General features: G+C 40.8%; 2 protein-coding genes across 2 annotated transcripts; both read right to left on the bottom strand.

Moving 5' to 3' along the window:
- Window positions 1-1,155: 1,155 nt before the first annotated feature.
- LOC6560223 (tyrosine-protein kinase-like otk) lies at window positions 1,156-23,366 on the bottom strand. Its single transcript, XM_032734256.1, has 7 exons — window positions 22,447-23,366; window positions 16,645-16,779; window positions 16,396-16,554; window positions 4,286-5,187; window positions 2,154-3,565; window positions 1,590-1,926; window positions 1,156-1,500 (listed from the first exon to the last, which is right to left on the bottom strand). Exons 1-7 carry the CDS (start codon window positions 22,499-22,501, stop codon window positions 1,408-1,410), a joined length of 3,093 nt encoding a protein of 1,030 aa, XP_032590147.1. The 5' UTR covers window positions 22,502-23,366; the 3' UTR covers window positions 1,156-1,407.
- On the bottom strand, window positions 8,076-11,045 carry LOC116804983 (putative helicase MOV-10). The gene is made up of 3 exons (XM_032734257.2): window positions 10,542-11,045; window positions 9,580-10,455; window positions 8,076-9,516 (listed from the first exon to the last, which is right to left on the bottom strand). Exons 2-3 carry the CDS (start codon window positions 10,355-10,357, stop codon window positions 8,168-8,170), a joined length of 2,127 nt encoding a protein of 708 aa, XP_032590148.1. The 5' UTR covers window positions 10,358-10,455; window positions 10,542-11,045; the 3' UTR covers window positions 8,076-8,167.
- Window positions 23,367-25,342: the final 1,976 nt, after the last annotated feature.

Below are 25,342 nucleotides of genomic sequence, written 5' to 3'. Positions count from 1 at the left end.
CAATCCGCACATTCAATAGACGCTCATTTTTCAAATCAAGTGAAGTGTGAATGAACGAGCGGGACGGCAAATGCTCAAAGGACCGGCAACAAATTTGCCACGCCAAATGAAATGTCTATAAAAAGTATAGTTACACAGCATAACAAGACCGGCAACCGATTCCAAATCTAGCTCAGTCGCTTTCTTTTGTATACCCTGTAAAATGCATAGAGATGGGATAAAATGGAATGATTAAAATGGTTTGGGTTGTTTGTATCAAGATTAGTTAAAGGTTTTTATGGCTCTGAAAAAAGAAAATTATGTAAATATATAAATATACATATATATATATTCTAGATCTGCCCTTCTAGCAAATCTTGTGAATCTTAGACTCATAATTCGGTTAATACTAGTTAATAAACATTTTCATTGACTTTTGAATACAGAGTATCATCCGAATCGAATACTCTTAGCTATAATAATTTTACTTGTGCTATTTGCATTTTTGCTTGGGTTTTTTCTTTTATATTACTCACCGACTAGTCGTTGTTTGTTCCTTTTGGGCTAAGCACTTAAAATGATTTCCAAGTTTTGAGCTTTGCTTATTTTATTTATTTGTGTTTATTATTTCATTTAAATGTTTTGTAAACATGCATCAAAGCTTAAACTGCTAGTTATAAATTTGTTACGGCTTACATTCGTATGCACATAATTGTGCTTAGTTTAATGTACTATATGTATGTATGTAATATGCATGTATATGTATATATATATGTATATAGAGAATACGATGTATGTATGTATGTAAATTGAATTTGGCTTAGTTATTAATTTCGAAATGAAAATTCTCGTTGTGATTATTGGTTGTGTACTTTTCATTAATTTATAGTTATTTTATGTATATTTTGTGGCTAGCTTAAAATTGTTTAATACGAGTTAAAATATATAAAATTCAACTTAGTAACTAGCATAATCATACATATTCATTGGGGTTAGTTTTTAAAATATTTTTCCAAATACTTTAAAATGCCAAGACTACGGTTATAAATGCTTCAACTGGTTTAAATGCGTTAATATTTGTGGCAGTTTGCTTTTTTATATACATTTTAGCTGCATAGAATATACTACTATGCAGCACCACGTATGTAAATACTTTAGAGAAGATATCAATGCTTATGATTTATACAATTAAAATATATTATTAATCTTAGGTTATAATTAAGTACGCATGTTGAACATGCGTCTAGCATTTAAAAAAATAGCTCAGTACAATGCAAATACTTATATTGATACATTTATCAAACTTAACTTAAGCTATTTAAATACACTAAGACAAATATGTACTACAAATTATATTTGGCGTAGTTAGCAAACTGTTTCTTGTTCTGTTTCAAACGTTTACCAACACTAAGTCAGTCACCAAAGCGCTCACTTCTCAGCACTTTGCATGGCCTTGCTCAGAGCAGCACCCAACTGACTGAATGACGGACGTTCTTTGGGATTGGTCGACCAGCAGGTGAGCTGAATAATGGAGAAAATTAAAGCGAAAATATGAATTAATTAGCTGTCATTGCTTGAGAAATGTAAGGGGGATGGGGCATCATACATACCAAAATCTCCTTGAGGCAGGCTGGCGTCTCCTCGGCCACGGACCATTCCAGTGTATTGTCGAGTGAACGTTGGACCACCAGCTCGTTGCTTAGCTCCTCATGCGGCAGTTTGGTAGCCTGATTGAATAGCTCCCAGACGACGACGCCAAAGGCAAAGATGTCGCTCTTGGTGGTATACTCATCCTCCTGTATGCATTCCGGTGCCAGCCAGCGCACCGGCAGCAACGTATTGCGATGCTTGTGATATTCGCGACTATACTTGTCCTTGCACAATGCCGGATAGGCGACTTTCACAATAAATTCACTGGAGATGACGCAGTTACGAGTGGCAAGGTCTCTGTTTGGAGAATCAGAAAGTTGATAATATGAAGGCTTAATGACTATCATCATTAGTTCTTAGCTTATTGATTAATATGCAACAGGAGAATTTGACTAATGAAAAACTTTCCATAGATAGGAATGATAGATAGCCATAAATAAACTACTTGGTTATGATTAGTTGGTGCTTCAGACTATTTTGGGAACCCCTTCTGCATTCTGGATAATATTTCTAGTTGTTTTTACCTGTGGGTGAAGCGAGCGCGATAGATGGCATCCATTCCCCGGGCTATTTGATAAGCGACGGCAAGCATTTGACTGGTGGTCAGTGGTGGTGGAGAGGATGTGGCTGTGGCGGTGTTAACCTTGCCGGCGGTGGCCAATAAAAATTGCTTGAGATCCCCCCAATCGGTGTACTCCAGCACCAAATAATGCGGATCCTTGTCGCGGCACAGACCATAGAGACGGACAACACCCTTATGCGAGATGGAGCGCAGCAGGTCTAGCTGCCGACGGAACTCCTGGCAAGCCTGCTCATCTTTGACCTTGTTCAGTGCCTTGACTAGAACCAAATGATCCTCCTGCTGTGGCTGTGGCTGTTCCTCCTCCTTGATTTCCTCAATGTCATCCATAGATGTCTTGGAGCGTCGTTTCTCATTTAGTGTGCTTAAGGTGGTGCTTCCGCTGCTACCACTGCCATTCTCACTATTACTGTGCTGCTTCTCAGTGTCGGCATCCTTGTCACTGGGCGACAAGACCGACACCAGGGATGCCTTCAATTTGCCCACAAACACATCGCCAAACTCACCGCGTCCAATTTGAATCAGTTCACTTAAACCGGAGCGTGGCAGCGACAGTTGCTCATAGACACTGGCGGATTTCTTTGAAGCCTTCGATTGCTGACTGCATGCGGTATCATCGGATTTCTGTGGATCACCATTTGCTGCCCGGGATTTGCTGTGGCCATTCCGTTGCGTTTTGGATAGACAGGGTTCCTGTTCATTGTTTTTGCCCGGCTCGGGTTGATCCCCGCCCGCTTCCTTGATGCTCAGCTCATTGAGGCGCGCCTTGCGTGCCTGCCGACGATAGCGACACCACAACATCAATCCAACCACGAGCACTATATAAGCCAAAGCCACCGTCATGGTAATGAGCACGGCACGTGTGACCAGAAAACCATCGCCGGCTGATTCCTCTGTAATGAAACCATCGCTGTTGGTCCGCACCACCAGTTGGACCTCTTCTCGCTTCAGGCCCGCACTGTTGCCAATGGTGCAGCCATATTTGCCCTCATCCTCCACTTGCACATTGCGTATCTCCAAGGTGCCATTCTCCAGAAAGCTGAAACGCTGACGATCCGTATTATTCGCGCTCATATATTGCAAATCTTTATCCCATTGGATCGTCGGCCGGGGATCACCAATTGCCTGGCAATGTATGACAGCGACACCCTGTTCGGCTGTCTCGACGGGTCCCAGGGGCGCCACACTAAACCTGGGAGCAACTACCACATTTATAGAGACAGTGGCATTGATCTGGCCCTGACTATTGCTGGCCAGACACGTATAGTTGCCGCGATGCTCGGCGCTAACATTCCGGAAGATTAGAGTGCCATTGATGTCGTCCACGTTGTCGGGCAGGCTGCTATTCGACGCATCCTGTGATGAGAGATGTAGACAGAAGGTACATTCGACTATTCAAAACCAATTTGAAATAAAAAAAAACCTTGACAATCATTGCTTGCTTTCAGGGGCGTCGTTTGTTTTAGACCCGTAACCAAAATGGTAAAAGAAAAACACGTTGCAAGTTCTTTGTGTACTGCACAGTTGTTCCGGCAAATTGACAAACAGTTGTCAAAATTGGTTTGGTCCTTGCCAAACAGCTGCAAACAACGCGGCAAGAGTGAATATTATAGAGGATTGGAGGATGGGGGTGGGAGTGGTTTGGCTAGCTCGACTCAATCCGGTTTTGCATATGAAAAGCATGTTGAAATAAATGTTTACACAGCATCGCGTTGCGTTTTTCAATTTGTCAGTTGGACATGTTGGACATTGAGATATAGCGATGGGATGTTGATGCAACCGGATTATTGGAGTGGTCTTCAAAATGACTTGTGATGTGAGTGCATATGAATATGCCTAGAATCAAGCATTCTAAACTGAATCCAATTGAAATCTATTCAGCAGTCGTAACTTGATGGAATAATGAATAATCAAATCAGTCTCGAAGCGGAGTTTCCACCTTTAAATGCAGCATTGATCTACAGGTCAAGCAACTTCACAATCAGAACGATTGTGGAAAATGTCGACGCATGCTAAATATGTATTTATTATCTTTCTGCAGATTAACTTAAATTCAGCCAGCCGTTAAATACTCACCCTGAGCCATTGCACCTGCGGCGTTGGGGTGCCTTGTGCTTTACAGTGCAGCTTGCCCTGTTGACCAAGTTCCAGATTCTTTGACGTTGGCTGCGGCGTGAACTTGAGCTGCTCAATCACCTCCAGAGTGCCAGGTGGGGAGTTGACAGCTGCATGTCCTTCCAGCTGTATTTGGCACATATAAATACCAGCATCGCTGGCAATGACACTATTGAAACTGAGTGTGCCATTCTGTTTGTGGAGGACCAAACGTGCATCTTCGCGTAGGAGGGCATCCTTGCCATGGTCCAGGGTCAGGCCAGGTATTAATGGTTCGCCTAGCTCCACATGTCGTAGGATTTTGCCATCCTTTCGCCAACGCAGCTGGACACGTTGATTTTGCAGCTCGGCAGGTAGCTCGTAGAGGCAGCTCAACGCTGCCGCATCGCCCTCTTTAATGGTCAGCTTGGCATTGGGACCCTGCTCGATGCGCAGACCTTCCGGCGATGGGGGCAATGAGAGTGATTGTTCCATGTCGCCAGAGCCGCCACGTTTGCCGCGACACAAGAATACCTGTTTGCCCCAGGACTCGGGCAACTTCTGGTTCTTCTTCAGACGGGGCAGACACTTGGCAACGCCCAGAGCACTCGACTGATACCTATACAAATAGCCCTGTTTGCTCATCACACGTGCCGCCGCATTGGCTGCAGTACAGCGATAGAGTCCATCGTCGGCAGTGCTCGGCTGACGCACCAGGAGGCGATGCTGCTGCAGCTCCACATTCTGCCAGGTGCTCAACTTGGCGCTGTCCCGATACCATTCAATCTGCAGCATCTCATCGCCGGATGCACCCTCCACATGGCACTTGAGCAGCAGCTCGTTCCGATTGCTGCCCAGCAACTGCACGCTGGCCGAGTCCAGATCTATAAGCAGCAGAATATCGCAATCAATGAGTGGTATTGTGGCAATGTGGCATACATACTAATAAAATCAATATTTATAGCTTAAAAAGATTACAACGAGAGTTATCTTTATGCTGCATTAATTCTACATTTTTTATCAGCTTAAACCTAAATTTAACTTAGTTCTGAATCTGTTGAATTTCTGTGGAATCTGTTAGCTCTTGAAAAGTATTATATACTCTTGCTGAATGCTTTATCAAATCTATTTTCTGTCAACTACGAAGGACAACTCGTAACTGAATTGCTATGCATTCCATAAATACGCATAATATATATACATATATACATATAAATATATTTGAAAGAAACATTCGGTTTTAATGCATTTCTTAGCACTTTTTGTTCGTGGCACGCTGCATTAAGTGCATTTTATAGTCAGCCAGCTCAACGGGGCAAAAAACACAGTGTTGCAATCTTTGTCTTTATCGCCGCTGCCTGGCATCCCATTTAAGGTGCAGAGGATGCATAAATTGAACTGTCAGTCAGTTCTGTTCTGCTCTGCTCTGCTTTGGGCTCGGACTCCTTGGGACTCGTTACCTCACTTTGGATTTATGTAAATGCTTCGCAGCTTTCTGCATATATGTGTGAAGAGGAGGAAACGTTTTTTTTACTGCGGGTGGGTGGTGGAGAACGAGAAAGGGTCCAACGGTACTTGGCAAACAATTGCAGCATGTGAAAAACAGTTTGTGGCAAAAGACATAAAACGGGGAATGTGAATGTTTCAGGTTGAAATGATGCTTTTGATGGTGCGAGCTACTGGGCGTGGCATAGAAATGCCGTTGCATCTTACACCAGGTACCTATTTAGTACATATACATATACATTCCATACATTATATACATAATCACATTGAGCGAAGAGATTGCATCTACAAGACACCATTGTATTTGACCCTGGTCTGAGCAAATTATCTACGATCAACGTTTTTAATGTCTGCAAATAACATTTTGTATCATAATCTTTAACTCTCAGATACTTTTGTATTTGGCTATGAATACAATGCAAATATTCTTTTGTTTAATTTCTGTATCTACTTGATACTTTCGTATCTAATACACTTGGGCAGCAAAATGCTATCTCTAAGATTGCTGACATCTCTTTTGTGTATACCCTATTTCTTCTCTCTTGGACATATTTATGTTTTAATGCATGTAATATACATTCATAGATATATATATATATATAAAGTTGTAGTTCGAAATAGTTAGTCTATAAATATAATCGCATAGTAAACTTAATCTGCATAGTTGTTGTTGCTGTTGTTATTTTGGATATCCATTAGATACATATTTGTGTGCGCCTATCTAAGTGCCAATTAGTTCACTCTACTGTCATTTTGCTCGTAACATATACGAAAAGTTATTGTTGCTGGGCCAAGTCAGAAGTATCTGTCAGTGTGTCGGTGTCAGCGGACGTGCCACAGCACACAGATACACACACACACACACACATACACGCAAATGAAGCAAAAACAAATAGAAATACAAATACATTTAAAACTTTTGACACTTCCTCGACAGAGACGAAGTCGGAGACGACACAGCGCTGTTTATTGAGTTGTTGCTGTCGTTGCATGTTTTGCTTGTTGTTGTTTTGCTGTTTGTTTTTTCTATGCCACCAAATAAGTATCTACAAATATTTAGAAGCATTTCTCCCATCCTGCAGTCGTACGCTGAGACAAACAAAGTCGAAGCCTAAACAAGATTTATGTGCATATGTAAATTTTCTAACGCGCCCAGCCAAACCGCAGGCAAACACAAAGTATGGAAGTTTGGAGACCCAGACCCAGACCTGGACCCGGACCCGGACCCAGTCCCGCAACTAGAGCCAGAGCCCACAACCAGATTCACAGTTGGAGCTGGAAGTGGCAGACATTCGAGGCAAAAGCAAAATATCCATAAAACATACATCAACCATTTGGTGGCGGGCAGGTTCATTTTGCTTTGGAACATAAAAAAATATTTGTTTAGATAAAAATATATCTGTTTTATAAAAATTATGACAAAGTCGTAAGGAAGAGATAAAATTGAAGAAACATCACAAACGTAATTTAAATTTAAAGTGTTTTCCATACATAAATGTTTGAATTGTGTAAATATATGAAATTAATAAATTAATTATTAACTACAATTTAAATATTCACAGTAAACAAGTTGTCAATTTTATAATTCAATTCAACAGTCTTAAAACATTATTCAATTTAATATTTGATAATTGAAAACTGAAATAAATTTTATTTATTAAACATAATTTTATATAGATAAAAGTCTGGTTGTTGGTAATCCTCCGAGTCTTAGGTCGACCTCAATGCTGAAGCTGAACTGTAACTCAAGTTAGTAGCCGCTAATTAAGCAGACTCTCATTAAGGTTGATGCATGCAACGTCAGCGGCAACAAGCCGACAGGCACATATCTCTTAACACCTACAACTTAAGCGCTGGAACGCTGAAATAGTGGAAGTAGCTGCGGATGAAGAAGTCGACCATCAGTCACACGTGGCATGCAACGTTGATGAGGAGCACATTCAGACAGGCGGGCAGAGAGCAATGCGAAGTAAACAGAAAAGCAACTGGCAAAGATTACAAAATAAACTAAACTTGGCTAGCAACTAGAGAGAAATGTGTAAAACTAGATGCTAAAGTGGCCAGCAGACATTATCACATTTCAGCTGATTTTCTTAACAAATATTTGAGTGATTCAATAGATGAGTTCCAGTTGGGTGCAACAATAAGTATTTATTTAAATAGTTGTGTCATAAATAAAATTTATAGTTATTATCGCCATCCATTTCCGTAAGTAGACATTGAGAGAACGGCCTTAATAGCTGAAGAAATTGTAATCAATTATGTGTTTACATATCATAGGAATATATAAATCTTTATTTTGCGATTAAAAAATGATATAAAAGTGATAAAAAAATGACATCCGATAAACTGCTATGCTCAACAGCAGGAAGAGTTGCTGCTGTCGCTGTCCTCATCATCATCGTCAGCATTACGTAAATTCAAATTATCTAGGTCGTCAATAATGCCATCCATTAGTTTGGGCTCTTCATACAAAATGTTGCGATTCAGTTTGCACTGCTCGACGATGAATTTGAGACCGTCATTTTTACTGACCGCGGTTGGATTACCGATTAGGATGAGCAACGTCCTGGCACGCGATATCATCGCGTTCACCCGACGTGGATTGGACAGAAAGTGGATGGTCTCGCTTGAAATAACCAGCGATGCAATAATAATAGGCTTTTCACGTCCCTGGTAGGTCTCCACCGTGCCCACATTTACGTTAAACAGGTCCATTTTACGTAGCATATATGTCAAGAGACGGCATTGGCCCAGGTATGGAGTCACGACGCCAATATGCTTCTGCTCAACCGGCACGTCACCAAGTCCACCTTTGAGCAGGGTAGCCACATACCAGCAGAGTACCTGAGCCTCCACCATATTATAGCTACTCGTTGAGTTGGCTTCGGTCTCCATTCTGCCTTTCGTGGCCTGAAACAGAACGGGAAATTTCCCATTTGGTAGAATGCTCCACTTCTCGGCCAGATTGACCTGGTCCATAGGCGCCAGTGGTATTATTTCGTTATTGTAATAGAGCTTATTGTAGAGGCCAACGATCTCTGGATGGGATCGGTAGCTGCGTACCAATCGTGACTGCAGTGTGCGATCATAGTTGCCACTGCTGGTGTCCACCTCGTACAATTTGTGGAGCATCAGGCGTTCCATTAGAGATTGGCCCAGGCCAAGATCGGCCGCTCGCTTGCGCTTGACGACCGCACCCAACTGCTTGTGATCCCCAGATAGTATTACATGGCAATCGATGCTCTTCATGTCCGCAATGGCCAATAGCGTCTCGGGCTCTGAACTTGATCCTGCCTCATCAATGAAAATGTGACTGAACTTGCCTGGATATTCACGAACTCGCATGCTAGCTGTGCACAGCGTGGTCACAATTATTCCATAATTTTCCAACTTAACGCACTGCACGGCTGATTGATTATTTTTGAATCGATTACGTTGTGCCAAGTAGTTCGAGAATTTCAACACCGACGGATTCATCTGCTTTGCGGCTTTCCTGAGTCTAGTGTACGAGACCAAGCGCATGAGCACATGCGTCAGGCCGTTGGGAAGCTGAAGAAATCTGTTATCCTTCTCAATACACTCGATAATCTTCAATGCGATAGTGTCGCAGGCGGAATTCGAGTTCGCTGTCACAAGGATATGGCAACCCTTCTGAATGTACAGCTGAAGTATGGCCTCCACAATTGTTGTCGTCTTGCCGCAGCCTGTGCATATGGTAAGTGATCGATCGATTAACATTCAATTTTTGGCCAAGCTGAGTCACTCACCTGGCGGTCCAAAGACAATGTAAGGTGCCCGCGGATTGGGACCGGCAACGATCTGCTTTACAGCCAGCAACTGTTCCGGATTAGTCTCAATGGATTTGTTGATCAGTGAAAATGTGGCCAGCTCTCTGGGAACAATCTTCACGACTTTATCCGGAACGGAGGGGAAGAGATAGCGACGCACATGGGGAGATGTATTAAGCACGTTCAGTGCGCGATACATTAGGCGATATGGAATCCGAGGTGAGCGAAACATTACATCGAATTTTTTGTTTCTGAACAACTCATTTGGCGACATTTTGCAAAATCGTTTAAATTGAAACACAACGCCATCTTTATTTTTGCGTTTGACAATTTGGTTTGATATGTTTATGCTGGTGATTTCTGCAATTATGCTGCTCGATGGCAGTCGCATTAGTTGGTTCTTGGCCGCTGCCGTAACCGGCAAAGTACCCTCGGGCAAGAGCACGATATCGTCGAGATGCGTTACCAACATTCTGGCATTAATATTTTTGGGCAACGCAACGCGAAATTTGCCCAACTTGGTCTCACCAATTTGCACACTAGATTGAGCGAGCTGAGAATAGAGGTGGATTGTTGATATATCCTCGATGGACAGGAGCGTTGTTAGTACGGAGCAGACATTGTCACAGCTCAATTGCCGCGTCTCCAAATAATTGCTGAAGATTGGATCGTTCTCTCCTAGACTGGCATCATTGAATTTCAGATCCAGTGCTTGCCACATCTTTGCACTGGGCTCGTATAGTGATACGGTCCTCATTTTTATAGTCGCACAAAGTCACAAATTGTTCAAAATAATCAAAAGCAGCAGCTCCGCTTTTAAAATACAGACTTGCTCTGTTCGTGATCAACTCACAACTAAAATGACGAATCATTTGATGGGAATCACAAAAATATAAAGTGCGCAGAAAAGCATTGCCAGCGAATTGCTGTTGGATACATACATACATAGGCGAGATAGGGGAGACAAGCCGAGCGACTTTACATAATACACACATTTGCGGTTATCTACATACATATAACAAACATTTGAGAGATTAGCGATATAACGTATTATGAGAACAACGTAAGGAACTGATAATCTTTTGTAGCTGGTTTGTGGATCAAACTGGACTGGATCAAACAAATAATAAATTTACGCTCGATATTTATCAAAAGTACGTTGTAAATGCTTCAGTTCAAAGATTTGCGAAAATGCCCTACACATACATATACACAAGTATATGCATTTAATTACATGTGTGACGAGCTTATTTTAATATAGAATTGAGAGACAATGACAAAAGTGAAGATATTGTGGGGGTTCACTATGCACAACTATGTTTAACAGATGAAATGATCATTAGTAATATTAAGAAAAAATACAAAGAATAAATTAAACGTTTCAAAATATCGTCACAAAAAATCTCATAAGCAAGTTTATTCGATTTACTCATTCAGCACAAACTGCATTTTAATTGTTTGACCAACACATGCATGCAAAGATGAGCAAAATGTTCGCTCTCTTTTTAGACATGGCTGCTTTGTTTCGTGCTAAGTTGAGCTGCATTCATCGCGTATATTTATCGATATATGTATATCGATGCATCGTGTACATTTGTGGATTCGCGAATTTACAGTTGTTTTTTTTATTTACATTAAGAAAACAATGATAAGCCATTAATTCGATGTAACCTTTAGCTCAACGCACAGTTGAAGCGTACATTGTCCTAACTAAGAAGTGTCTCATTAAAGTTGATGTATGCAACGTCAGCAACAATCCGATGCGCATATCTTTTAACACCTACACATAACGCGCTGAAACGGCAGTTTGAGGGGGAGATGGTGCATGGGTAGAAGTCGACCATCAGTCACACGTTGCATGTACGGCTAAAGGGGGAGAAAGGGATGGCGGCGAAGTAAACATAAAAGAAACAGCCAACGGCTGCAAAGCAAAATAAATTTCTAAAAACTTTGCTGGAAACTGGAAACGGGCTGAGCATAAACCACAGCCGTTGTAAACAATTGCCTGGACTCGAGGGGCTGGCAGCCATAAAAATAAATAGAAGAAGAATATAAGAAAGGTGCAGTAAACTCGCTTTGGGTAAACAAAGTGGAAGTAAATGTCGAAAGGCAGGCAGCAAAATTATAGAAATTGACAGTCCGTTTGTCCGGCAAGAGGAGTGCGATGGCTTGGAAGGGGGTGGCAAAAGTTCACCGCTATCGCTGTCACATAAAGCCCTAAAGTCTTGGCCCCTTATTGGTCCACAAAATATCGTAAGTGTGCCGACTGCGTCTTATTTTGTCAAAGGCAACGTTTGACGATAAGATACGCAGCACTGCATTGGATGCACAATTTGGTTGCTGTTGTTGTTGTTGTTGTTATTGTTGTTTTATTGACTTTTATGAAAATATAATTAATTGATAATCAAAAATTGATTATGTTACGGGCAGACGGCTCAAGTGGAAATATTTCAGCGCTATCATAACTTGAGTTAACTATCACCACAATATGAATGAGAGCGAAAGAGTCACTGATGGCACCCATAGAAATGGTTACAAAAGTTGCTTAGAGTATTTGTAACCCTCACTCCCTGGCTGTTGGGCCACTTAAGCAGCTTATTTTGACCTATTTTCATTTGTGTTTTGTTGCCTTTAAATTGGCAAATAATGAATTTAATCTTATGCCATGTTAAGGTGCAGTACATGGTGTAATTAAATAAGCGCGAACTAAACCCATACATTTTCGGGATATGTTAATTTTAAAGACTACACCCAGTTGTTGATGACTAACTGACAGACCCACTAAATTATGCAACATAAAAAGAACGCATCTGTCGGACACATGCTGACTGCTATAAACAGTAATGTGCGATTATTTAACGATATCGAATTGATTATTAATCGATGCATCAATTTTTATTCAAGAATATTTGCGCAAACATTGGACTCCTGTCCCATTCATAATTTCTTGTTTTATACAACTAAATAAGTGTATTAAACAGTTTTTCTTGCGCAAAGTATGGCAATTCAAATACTTATTCAATTTTTATTTTATTGTGTAGAACTTCAAAAGATATATGTATGTAAAACCATTTTATTTAATAAGATTATTGATAAGAAGCAAAGAGAAAAAAATTGATTGTGCAATTGAAGCTGAATTTAAGTTCCATTCAGAAGCTTTTAATGCCATTTATTTTGCCATTGTTCTGACTTGCAATTTCTACGGTTAAATTTATGACCAACTGACCATAGCTGGCATCAGACATAAGCCCTGTAGCTCTGTAGACAGTGTGCTATCTTTGCCGGCACATCTTTAATTAAAGTTGACCGCTCCAAACGCCCTGAATCCCCCGACTGCTCCTTGGTTTTCAAATTAAAATGTTAAACATTCGATTATCGCACATTGTCTGAGTCCGGGCAATGCTTTCTCCGTTAAATTTCTCGACCCACTCAATTGCTGAAACTTTGCTTGCTAATGATCAACTCAAGCTCAACTGTAAGCAGGGGGTCCAAGTCAAACCAGTTAGAATGTTCAAGTCGGGCGGGATCGAGCAGAAAATGCCCTGTAGCCAGAAATAGTCACAAACATGGTTCTGGCATATGACATAAATGTATAGAATATATTTCTAATTGTGGAAAAATTCAAGTTTTTTTTTTTTGAGAGAGAGAATTTTGATTTTGAGAAACTCAGCCTTATATGCAATTTTATAAATATGTTATACCCGTTTTTATGCACCAAACTTGTACAGGGTGTCATTAATAGACCAGAGAGAAAGTGTGTGTGTGTGTGTGTGTGTGTGAGAGAGAGATAATGACAGAATCAGAGAGAGGGCGGCAGGGAAACGCGCCAAAAAGCTGACTACAGTTTGTGTCTGAGTCGCTTTAATGTTTTCGAGCTTGGGCTCGTAAAATTTTATGCGTTTTTTCCGGCATTCAGCAAATGAAAATTATCCGCCTGGCCCCCGAAATACTATGTAAGAGACCAACTCTGCCAACTGCAGTCAACTTGAACTTGTGTACAGCAACAGCAACAGCAACAGCAACACCAACAGCAACATATGAATCAGGGGGTGTTGTTGTTGGCTTGTCTGAGGGTTGATTTTGTCCTCGACTTCTCGCATTCGCCCCCTTTTTGTGTCGTCGTGTCTTTGCATTTTGTTTGGTTTTTATGACTTTGGCTGGCTGTTGGGTTGCCATTGTTGTTGTTGTTGTTGCTGCTGTTGCTGCTGTTGCTGTTGCCATTTCTCATTTTATGTTTATGTTTCGTGTTAATGTTGCATTTCATTTCCATGTACATTTCAGAATGCCCGCTGCCTTGGGTTACCGTTTCGCCACCCCCGCCCTCTCATCCAACCACACATATACATATAACCCCCCTTCATTTGTATATATATATGTATATTTTTTTTTAAATTCAACTGCGTCGCCATGAGACATACATAACTCAGCTTAGCTCAACTCAGCTGTTGGTTCGTGCTTTATCCTTGGGTTATCCTTGCACCAGAGAGTCCAACAACCCCTTTGCACTGCTCTGCAATGTTTCGAACTGTCGTCTCTCTGACTGTCGTGTCTGTCGTTTGTCTGACTAGGCTGCTAGTTGTCTGGCTCTGGTCTAGTCTGGTCTATGTTTCTGTTTTTATTCCGTTTGTTTCCTTCTTTTTGTCTACCCGAATCAGTTAGCTGGCATTTGTTCAATGCTCTCTGCGATGAAGCAAGTTTGGCATTGTTGTCCTGAAAATGCATTCGGCAGCTCAATATTGTTGTTGTTTTTGCTATGCCATAAACAAATGGAATTCATTGGAGTCGAATATGACACTTTGAATATTTTATCTATGGCAAAAACAAAACAACAATTTTTAGAATAATCAAAACGTTGAATAGAAAACTTGGATTGTAAACAGAATATTTCGTGCATATATTGAATATCATCAGGGTATGTCGCCGTCGTTCATAATTCATCATTATGCTCATAAATTGTTGCCATTCAATGTTTAATTTGTTAAATGTTGCAAGCAAAATGTCAGTTTTGTTGCGCTTAATTGAACATTTGTTTCCAGATTGCTACTCTGTCTGATGGGCATAATCTGAGCACACAGACTACCCTTATTACTCGTTCCGAGTGTGCGACTCCATGCCCATTTCAATAGTTATTGCGTGGAAGAGTTGGGGGCATCGATAACCCACTTAGCCTCTGGCCATTCAGTTGGCGCCACTGCCAATATATCCCATTCTCGTTCCCCCAACAAACGCCATTCTCCTTTCGATAATACTTCACTCTCGCTTCGAGGCATTTAGCGACCTTTCAACAGTGCTCGAGCTGGTACACAGCCAGCAGCAATTAAAATCAACTCCCCAAAAACTACAAATTAATTAGTTAATTAATTAGCTAAAACACTTGAGTGCAGCGCGTGAGATGCTATAAATAGTTGCAGTCTTTGATGGTGTTCAGCGGCTTTGATCAGCTGCCAGGCGGTGCTGACAGGCAGTGAAACAAATACAACAACTACAACAACTTCAATTCCAGCTGCAACACATGCAGCGCAGATTGTGCATAAAACTTACACGCACGCTTTGTTTACATGCCCGAGCAATGAGAGGGGGGAAGAGGGGGAGGGAGGTTGCGGGGCAACGACTGTTTGTTAAATTTATGCATTTTTCTGCTTAAAGGCAAATGCAACTAAATGAACATCAATCACACGACGCCGACGAAGACGATGACGATGACGTTGGGCGAAGCAGCAGCAAATACAAATGCACGCTTGAAGATACCTTTTAAAAATTATAGTTTCTATCTAGCTGTAAATCGAGATTTATCGATATGCTTAATCTGGATGAGGTATCAGGTATCTAAACACCAAATTTCATAAAGACTGACAGACAGTTGCACAACTTCATAAGACCCATTTCACACCATGTTAATGACTACAGGGTGTAACACAATATGTAATTGCAAATCGATATTTATCGATATGCATATTCTGTGTGAGGTATCACAAAACTATATAGAGACTGACAGACAGTTGTTGCACAACTTCATAATACCCATTTCACACCATTTTAATGACTATAGGGTATAAAAAAAACAACTGCAACTACAACTGTAACTGCAACTGAAACTGCACTTGCCACTTGGATGCATGTAGTTTCTTCTTAACTCTTTCTCTTAGTATGTTTGCTCTGTGTGTCTTCTTGTTTTGGGCCACGCTACGTTGCCTGGGTAAATGCATTGCACTGCACTTCCTGTGCAACAACCAGATATCTAGCAGGGAGAGGGGAAGGGAGTGTGGTGTGCGTGACGTATGTACATCAAAAGTTTTGGTTTTTATCTATCATCAGTGTTGTTGCTGTCGTTGTTGTTCTTCCCGCTTCAGCGTTGAGTTTTTATGCCTCTTTACCTACGGCTGCTTGTGGTTTTGACCAAGCGGAAAGGGAAGCCACAGCCCAGATAAAGGGAGAAGGAGGAGAGATGGTGAGGAGGGGCGGTTAGTGTGGGGTTTGGATAGGAGTAGCATTTCTACATTAATCAAATTAATTTGCTGCATACGTGTGGTATTCTCATGTTGATATACAAGTTTAAGGTGGGAATGAAAATGTACAGAATTTTTTTTTTTATTTTGTAAATGCTAAAAAAATCTTGATATTTATATACATAGACATATATATTTTAGGCATAATTATTTTGGATATAACTGGTACTTATGTGTATCAGCTGTGCCAGTTAATGCATTCTGATGTTCTCTATAAAATCAGAGGCAACACTTTACGGCTTTGGCCATAATCACAGTAATTGTATTTAAAGTTTGGAGGGGAACTTACATATTACGCTCAATTTAGCTGGCGGGGACGCCTGCCTGGCGCCGCTGGTCACACTGGCTGCAATACACACATAATCGCCGGCATCCTCGCGCCTCACGGAGTCGATATGCAAATTGGAGCCGATTTGTGCGACACGCTTGTCATACACAATTTGTTGACCTGCAATGGCATTGAATGGACATTGTAGCCTTAGCAAGAAAAGTTGGCAATGCCAACTCTCACACCTCGCTGACTGCTGTCTACACTTACCATTGTGCAACCAGTCGTAGTGGAAATCGCTGGAGGGTCCCGTTGCCTCACAGCTGAAGTCAACGGCATCGTTCTCGATGATCGTTTGACTCTGCGGCGGTTGAATGAATCGCGAAGAGCCGGCCAAGCTGGGTGCTATTACAGAAAAGAGAAGCGGAAGTTGAAAATGGAAAATGGATTAGTGTTTGCCGGCATCGTATATTACTTATTGTATATATCATCAACAATTTAATATAATTAACAAAAATTGCATTTACCATAATTGCGTTTAATTAAAGTGTTTTAGGCAAATTAAATGCGCTTAAGCGGCTTAAATTACAGTGTTTAAGCTAAATGCAATTTTGTTAAGAGTCAAAAGCAACAACAAAAAATTACATAGCATAAACCCAGGACGAGTTGCGTGTCGACAAAGCATCAGCAACAACAGCAACTAATTTTACGTAAAATATGTGTTTTAAAACATGTGTAACACATGTAAGGACACTTCAAATATGACGAACATTTAATACCCTTTGGAGCATGTTTAATATATGGAAATTCCATTACAAATCCGCTACTTAAATGCTAATAAAGCTAAAAGACTCGCGAGAGAAAATACACAAACCAACAAGGGCCTTTCTATGTTGCTGCATTGAGCCAACATAATTAAAAGCCAGAGCCATGAAAAAATGCATGCATAAAATAACTGAATATATTAATGCAATCAGCCAGCCACGAATGCAATTTATGGCTCATAGAATTTATGTTTGGCTAAGTGTGAACATAATGAAAAACATGATCAAATGAGAATTATAATTGCATTGCTAAAGTGGCAAATTAATAACTAATATACCCTATTTGGATTCTACTCCGTTTTCCTGAAAATGGGTAGAACGACAAGAAACAGAATTTGGTTGGTCCTAAATTTGCTAATTGAGATCGGTTGGTGAATAATCCTTTACTGGCAGGAGCAGAAGAAATATTCGGGAATCTCATATTTTTTCTCCTCTTTTGCAACTTTTCTAGAAGTCTATAAATCATAACTTAGGAATATATATCATTTCCTTTGCGATTCTTCGGATTATCTAGAATTGTTTTGTAACTTTACTTTTAGCTCTTTGCGGTTAATGTTAAAAGATTACCATTAAGGCAATTGCTATTAGGCGCCACCTTAACCAAGACCTTGCCAAAATCAGACACACAGAAGGACTTACACACACACATATATATATAGATACAGGCACACACACATATATATATGCAGGCACACACATATTTAGTGGTTTTACCTGCCAGCAAAGGGAGAACAAAGTAAAAGGCAAGTTGCCAAAGCAATTCAGCTGCGATTATTTTCAATTGTAGTACGAGCCGTGTGCATTTCTCGCCTGTCGAGCGGCAAGACCAACTACAAAACGGAGACCATTATATTTTGGCACTAATTGAAGCAATTTAGGAAAACACCTCGAAGAGGGAGCAACAGCAGCAGCAGCAGCAACAGCAACAGCAACGGCAACAACAACAACAGCTCCAACTCGGGGCGAGGCAGGACACGGAATCAATAAGCAGCCAGCAACATCATTAAACTCATTTGGTTTTGTTCGCATTGTTGTTGCTGTTGGCTTTTTTGGGCTAAGGAAACAACTGCAAATCATATGCCAGTCACACAGCCAGCGACGTGTTATGATACAACCACAAAGATGGAGCCACAAAGTCAACCACAAAGGCTGTCAGGCAGGCGCTTCAGTTGAGTTGAGTCTCCCTATCAGCCCCAGCCAGTCAGCCAGCCAGCCAAGCAGAATCGATTTAATTTGCTGGTGCTGCTGTTGCTGTTGGTGCTGCTGTTGCTGCTGCTGCAACCAGTTTCCTTCACTGTTCGAGAAGTCAGTTACTGGGCGTCGATTAAAGAAATATGCGCCCCCGGTGCCGCTGCTTTCGATATATGGATTGGGCTTCGTCTTGATTGCGCTGACGTTGGCAAAAAGTCGTGAATTCAAGAGAGAGGAAAGAAAAAAAAAGTGTTGATACGGCGGATGAAGAGCACAAAGCAGCGGGCAGTCCGACAGCCTTCATGCTGCACTCAGAAAAATAAGTGCAGACGATTTCAGAAGAATGGGACGAACAAAAGTTTCGAAAAATGTTTAAAACAGATTACTTCTTTCAGAAAGATGTTGATGACAAGTGAAATTCAAAAAAGATATTTCTGATTGAAGAATACAACTTTCTATATATACGAGTATATATATATTGTTTTGAGTGTAGCCTATCTGGCTGTCTATCTCTGACAATCTCAGTGTTTGTGTGTGTCAGATAATTAGTTCGTTTGTTTGCGCTACATTCGAGTGTCCGAATATCGAAATCAGCGAGTCAGCGACCAACTGCTGAGGCTGCCACAAATTGTGCGGCAGCATTTGTCGATTAAGCGCAATGAATGCGAAAATATCGTTGTAATAATCAGGAGGAGTCCAGCAGCGGTCCATTGGTGCCCCATGTGGCACAGTCAGCACTTGAAGTAGCCCCTTGATGAGTGCTGCTGCTGCTGCTGCCTATTATTGTTATTGGAGGCTGTTCGCTTCCCCCTTGGGTGGCGTTTTGATTTGCTAAAGAAGGAAACAACAACAGCAACAAAAAAAGAAAAGAAAAAAAGAAACCAAAAGGCCGAGAAAAAAAGAAGAGAAAAGAAAACTGAAATGTCACTCAAGAATTTCTGGCATCTTTACAGTCAACATTGTGGAACCTTTGGAAAACTGCAAGTCAACATGGGAAAGGCATTTAAGCAGCAAAAACATTCGAATAGACAGGGACGGCACAAGAATAGAAAGAGCGACAGAGACAGAGACAGTGAGAGAGAAAGAGAAATGTGAATGGGAAGCTTGAAATGAATGTGCATGACAATTACCCGTCAAAAGTTTGATGTAGGACTTACAACAAGCCAAAAAGGAACAACGAATCAAAGTTAACTGAAATGAAATACCATAACACAGACAAAGAGAGTTGAAAAAGGCTAAATAGAAGGATGTCCATTTGTTCAGCTTTCACTTTTTTTTATAACTGCTTCTCTGAGTACTCTGTAGCAATCACAAATGGTTTAGTTAAGTGCACCAAACTGTAGAGCTATCTTGGCCAAACTTGGCCATAGATTCTTAATCTGTCAATATATCTATGAAAACTAATTTCTATTCAACTTTTTATTCCGAATATGTTCTTTAGGCAATTCAGATCCGATTATGGGGTAGCTTTTAAAATATCACTCTCGATTCGAGCATTGAAAAATGTGTCATAATTGAAATGATGTATTTTATGAGTCTCTTAGGTCTCTATCAGAAATTTATATGCTCTAAGACCTTGACCTTTGTATCTTTTTCCGTTGGCTGGAATACAAGGCTGAGTCCATTTAATCCAAAAGGGAACAAAACATATTATAGTTAATAATAAGAAGGCTAAATGTAAAGAATACACAATTCTGTATTTTATGCGCCAAACCTCAACGAAATAAAAAAATCTTTCACTCACAACATCTGCTATATTAACATATAATGGCAAACTTTTTACGGCCGTTGAGAACATTTCAGAATTGTGAAGCACATTCAAGCAGAGTTGGCCCATCTAATCTGAACAGAGCGAGAAACAATGCAACGTGTGAGGGACCCTAGAGGTTGGCAAATACACGTCTAATTCATGCAATTATGAGTGCCTCAACATGAACTTTAAGTTTGCCATTATATTGCTTTGAAAAGGGGCAAAATTTTATGGGTTGCATATTCATGCGCATATATGAATATAGTTGCTGCCTCATGTCAGCTGCCTTGCCGAGTCCAGATCTCTCTCTCTTTTTATGTGTGTGTGTGGGTTGCCCTGGCATGGCATGTTGCATGCAGCATTTTGCATGCTTGAATAACAAATTATGAGTGCCACACAAAAGACTCACTACAAAAACAGAATGGATGGCCGAGAAAGGGGGAGACAGAGACAGAGACAGAGAGAGTGAGAAAGAGACCGCCTTACTATTTGCCATACAAATAATGGACGTTGAATGTTGCACAGATTTGAAATGTGCACCGTGCCACAGGCAACAACAGCGAGTCTCCGCCGACTCCGACTCCGTCTCCAGCACCGATTCTGGTTCTGGGCTCCGGTTGCCTTTTGTCTGCGGCTGTTTGCCTTTGTGCTACTTAACAGTCAGCAGTTTTGCAGCGTGTCCTGTCAAACACAAAAGCACACACATCTACACATTCATATGCCTACACTGAGACGAAAATATGATTTACAATGCAATTCGCTCAGAGCTCAGAACATATTTTTCAACATTTTCGTAAGAAAGTTAAGATTGTGGAAAAACGAAAACCTTTTTTTTTTTGAATTGTGGAGTGTTTTTTTTTATTTATATTTTAAAAAGTCATTTATTTTGCCGAGTGTATGCATATGTAGTTGTCTGTCTGGAGTTTTGCATAATTGCGTGTGCCTCTGCGCTCGGCTGGCGGCTCGGATTCCTTTTTGGGAAATCTCAAAGCGTCAACTCCATTTGATTAGCTGAATTTTCGGCGTCGCTTGTCTCACTTCAAGTGCCAAAAAAGATCCTTTTTGCCTGCACTCCTGCCTGCCTGGCATATCCTGTAGCTGTATTATTTTTTTTGTGTGTGTTTGTGCCTGGCATTGTTTGCTTTTCTTTTTGGTTGTTATTTGCCTAACGACTTTATTTTGAACTTGGCCGCTCATAATTTTTCATAGCCTGCCAGGCTATGCCAGCTACTGTCCACGTCCTTTTTGTCCCGGTGTGTGTGTGTGTGTGTGTGTGTATGTGTGTGTTGCTCTGTATAATCTTGGCCAACTCTCCCGCTGCTGTTGTGCATTAGTTTTGCTAGCTCTGTGGTCTCGTTTACAATTGCAGCCCACCCGGCATGCCTGTTAATTGACTCATTTTGCGCGCCGTTTGCTTTTCAAATTCAATTGCGCCGCTTCTTGGTTTAGTTTTGCTGTAATTCGAGCTGAGTGCGGTTGGTTGCCCCTTTGTGAAGCCAAACCTTCCAGTGTACATACAATTTGCACAATGTGCACCTCTACTTGGCTTAAGAATGGAGTGGAAACAGAGTCGACTTATTACGCTAGGCGGCTTTGCATTGATGCCAGCTTAGTTTCGAGTAGTTCCCTCAAGGAAATGTATGACAGGTATGCCAAAGGTTCTGTGTATGTCGAGTTGCTTGTGAACCACTTACAAGAACAGTGCTGTGCATAGTAAGTAGCCGAGTAGCATAAGTAGTTGTATTGATTTTTAATGGGTTCTTGGGAAATGGAGTGTGTACTTTATATATTTCTGAAGAGGTGCGTTTTCTACAACAACAACGAAAACCAAATGTGTTTAAAGGCTTCATTTTGATGTATCAATAAAGCCGTCGTGTTGGGATTTGTTAGGCAAGAAATGAAAAAATGGTTTGGAATTAGTAGATCTGTGAATCTATTTGACAATAAACCAGCAAATATTTTAGCATATATTTAATGACCATCATCATTTTGAATACATTGCTTATTGATTTTCTTTTATCAGACTCACTTAAACTGAATCTGCCTTCTGATCTCTGAGTAAGTTCAGTTTATGTTTTCAAGAGTGGTTTGTGGACACAGTTGGAATTACTTGAACTGAGTTTAAGCACATGAGCTGAATTACTCGCAAATTGAGCTTGAATATTTACTCAATAAACAGAGCCAGAGTCGTTGAAAAGGACAACTCAAGCAGGACAACTCCAACTTCAACCCTTTTAAAATTGAATGAATACATATATATATATATATATATATTATTATTTTGAGTTTCGTTCAAAATTAACTTACCCAATGTGGCGACGTAGGCCAGAGTGAGCAGCAACAACGACATATTCATATCCATTGCTGGTTATCCTCAGTCCTCAGTCCTCAGTTGTCGAAGTGAAGTGGAGTAAAGTATCTCCGGAGTCGGCAGCCGTTCCGAGCGGGCTTATGGGCCAATTAGCAAACTATATGATAACCCACAACACACGACACTCACACGAATGAATCTGCTGCTGACAAACTCTGTTGTTGATGATGTGATACTCGTACTCAAACTCGAAACTCCGTAAACTGCACAGTGCGATATATATATATGTATATGTATATATGTGTGTATCTGTGGATATAGTACTACTCGTAAGTGCAGCCACTCGAAAATGCACTCCACTCAACGCATGTGTAAATATTCAATATTTGGTTGCCAGTTGGACAACGACGACGATGGCGATGATTCCAAACTGTGTGTGGATTTCTGACTGCTGACGGCCTTTTTTTTTCAACACTCTTTTGCCTTTGTATCTCTGGGCGAGAGACAGAGAGAGAGGGGGGAGCGGAGGTGGGTGGTGGGGGTGCGTTTGGGGGTTTGGTATTTACTATAGACACTCAAATTAAATTGGTATTTACATAGTTGGAACGCATGAAATGCATTTATCACTGAAAAACACAACCGGCGACCAAAAGGCAGTAAAAGATACGCCAGACGAACGATTCCACGGCACTTGCTTTTTTTTATAATTGTTGTTGTTGTAGTTGTTGTTGCTTTGGTTGGTTTATGTTTCGTGGTTGCGTTTTTTATCAGCGCCTAGATTGACAAGCGACAAGCTGGCAAGATACTCGCTGCTGACGTCAAATTGTAATGGCAGAGACACCGCCACCGACAAAGGTATCTAGATACATACACACACGAACACACACACACGCACACACATACACACACACAGAGAATGCAATGCCGAAGACGAAGATTGTTTTTGTTGTTGCTGGAATAGTTGTTGTTGTTGTTGTTGCTGCTGCTGGAGTTGGGGTGCAGTTCAATTACCCAGGCTTAAAACCGAACCGTCAACGTAAACGCAAACGCAAACGTAAACGAAGCGCACACAAGGCGAGCGCAACAAATCAACTTAATTTGTATCGCAAAGATACAAAATATATTCAATGCAGCAGCGCATCCTTGGCGTGCCTGCGAATCTCCAACTGCGAACCGGCTTTTATTTTGTAGTTTTACTCTTGATTTTGGTGGGTGCTTTATTTTTCTTTTATTTTTTGCGTTCTTTTTTCTTATTGTTTTTGCGAGCGAGAGTGTGCGAGGGAGAGGGCGAGAGGGGGGTCGCGTAGCAGCCGGCTGATATTAGACAGATGCGTAAGGGCAGCGTCGAAATACGATGAAATTTCAGGAGAACCGCGTGCGTTCGACGTCTGTTTATTACTGAAGATACTCGGCAGTTGGAGTTGTTGTGAGGAACCGGCTTTTTATGCTGCCAAATACTGGGAATGCCTATCTGCTGCTACTTCTCGTCTCACGGGCTCTCTTTATGCGTGTGTGTGCAACCAGTATTTTTGTTTATATGTCGACAGTGTTGCCGTGCGACTGTTTGCTTATACTGGGCGGCGTAAGTTGGGCGCGCAAATTCGTAATTTTTGAAATGAATGAAGTTTAAGGTATTCCTTTTGATGCTATGATTCATATTTATTGATTCTGATTTCACTGCTTACAGCTCCAAAAACTGAACAAATTTTCAAAAGCAATGCATTTTCATAAAGTAAAATAAAAACATTAATTCTACAACCGAAATTAAATCACATCATTTATGTGTGTATCTTTTGTACGGAGTAATTAAAACATAAGCCTCTTAATAAGCAACTCTATCGTGAATTAGTAATTAGTAGACAGCTCAGCGGAATGCAACTGCCGTCAAGTGATTCCTGTGGATTCATGCATAAATCAAAGTCAGCTTTCAAATCAGTGACAAGGAAATGTTTCGCTCTAATCGCTTGTGGACACACAGACAATGCCAAATGAAGTTATCAGCCAAGTCAATAATCAGCGCTTCCTCTCAACAAACATCTTTCATTGCTTTCTGCTGCTACTGTTTCAAATCCCAACCATAATGCGCCTTAATGATTACACTTTAGTGGGTAGAGTTTTTGGGTGGCATATTTCGGGTTTTTATGTGGGCTGCAGGAACTTGGCAAAGCAGGAAGCTTCTCGTCTAAGAACGCTGTTGACTACTCTGTGCGTGGTCTGACCGATTAAATGTGCGTGTGTGTGTGTCTGTGTGTGTGTGTTTTTCATTTTATAGTTTTCCGCTTTTTTTACGATGCCTTTCAACCCCCAAAATACAGAGCAAGGCAAGAGAACGAACCCGAAAACAATTGCAACAGATCCTTTCGACGCGCCGCCTGCCAACCGACTGACACCCAAAAGTCATAAAATGCCGTTGCCATTTATATATATATATATATGTGTATATAGTGTATATATAGTGTATATATATAGAGGGGTGGCATACTCTGGTTATCAAAACCAAAAACGTTGGGCCCGTCGTCAATGCGCTTTTACATTTCGATGCCCAGCGACAGTTATTGATGTCATAAAGTTGGAGATTTATGTCTATTGGGTTTATACGATTTCATTGTTTGAGCGAGCACGAAAACAGGGCGGAGACGATCTATCCGCCAAACAGGCAAATTGTGAAACTAACAATTTATTAAGTGAAATATGTATACGTATTTCAGAATGTGGGTTAGCAAATCAAATATAATGTTTTACAAATATTTTATATAACCCATAAACATATGTCTGTCTATAGCATATGACAGTCAGACAATCAAAGAATTTTCTGATTTTCAGATTGAGATACACATTTTCATTGATTTCCACTTTTATTTAAAAACATCACTTTAAATATTAATAAAAGTT

The sequence above is a fragment of the Drosophila grimshawi genome, unplaced genomic scaffold (genome assembly GCF_018153295.1).
Source record: "Drosophila grimshawi isolate 15287-2541.00 unplaced genomic scaffold, ASM1815329v1 contig_1367, whole genome shotgun sequence".
NCBI classification, from domain to species: Eukaryota; Metazoa; Arthropoda; class Insecta; order Diptera; family Drosophilidae; genus Drosophila; species Drosophila grimshawi.
Note: the sequence above shows the minus strand (reverse complement) of the source record. Positions and strands in the feature narration are given on the sequence as shown.

Excerpts from the sequence above, each read along its gene's own strand:
- LOC116804983 (XM_032734257.2), bottom strand. The coding sequence starts at position 10,357 with ATGAGGACCGTATCACTATACGAGCCCAGTGCAAAGATGTGGCAAGCA. Across the intron at positions 9,517-9,579 it reads CATTGTCTTTGGACCGCCAG|GCTGCGGCAAGACGACAACA; the intron begins GTGAGTGACTCA and ends CCATATGCACAG.
- LOC6560223 (XM_032734256.1), bottom strand. The coding sequence starts at position 22,501 with ATGGATATGAATATGTCGTTGTTGCTGCTCACTCTGGCCTACGTCGCC. Across the intron at positions 16,780-22,446 it reads GGCCTACGTCGCCACATTGG|CACCCAGCTTGGCCGGCTCT; the intron begins GTAAGTTAATTT and ends TTTCTGTAATAG. Across the intron at positions 3,566-4,285 it reads CGCAGGTGCAATGGCTCAGG|GATGCGTCGAATAGCAGCCT; the intron begins GTGAGTATTTAA and ends CTCTCATCACAG.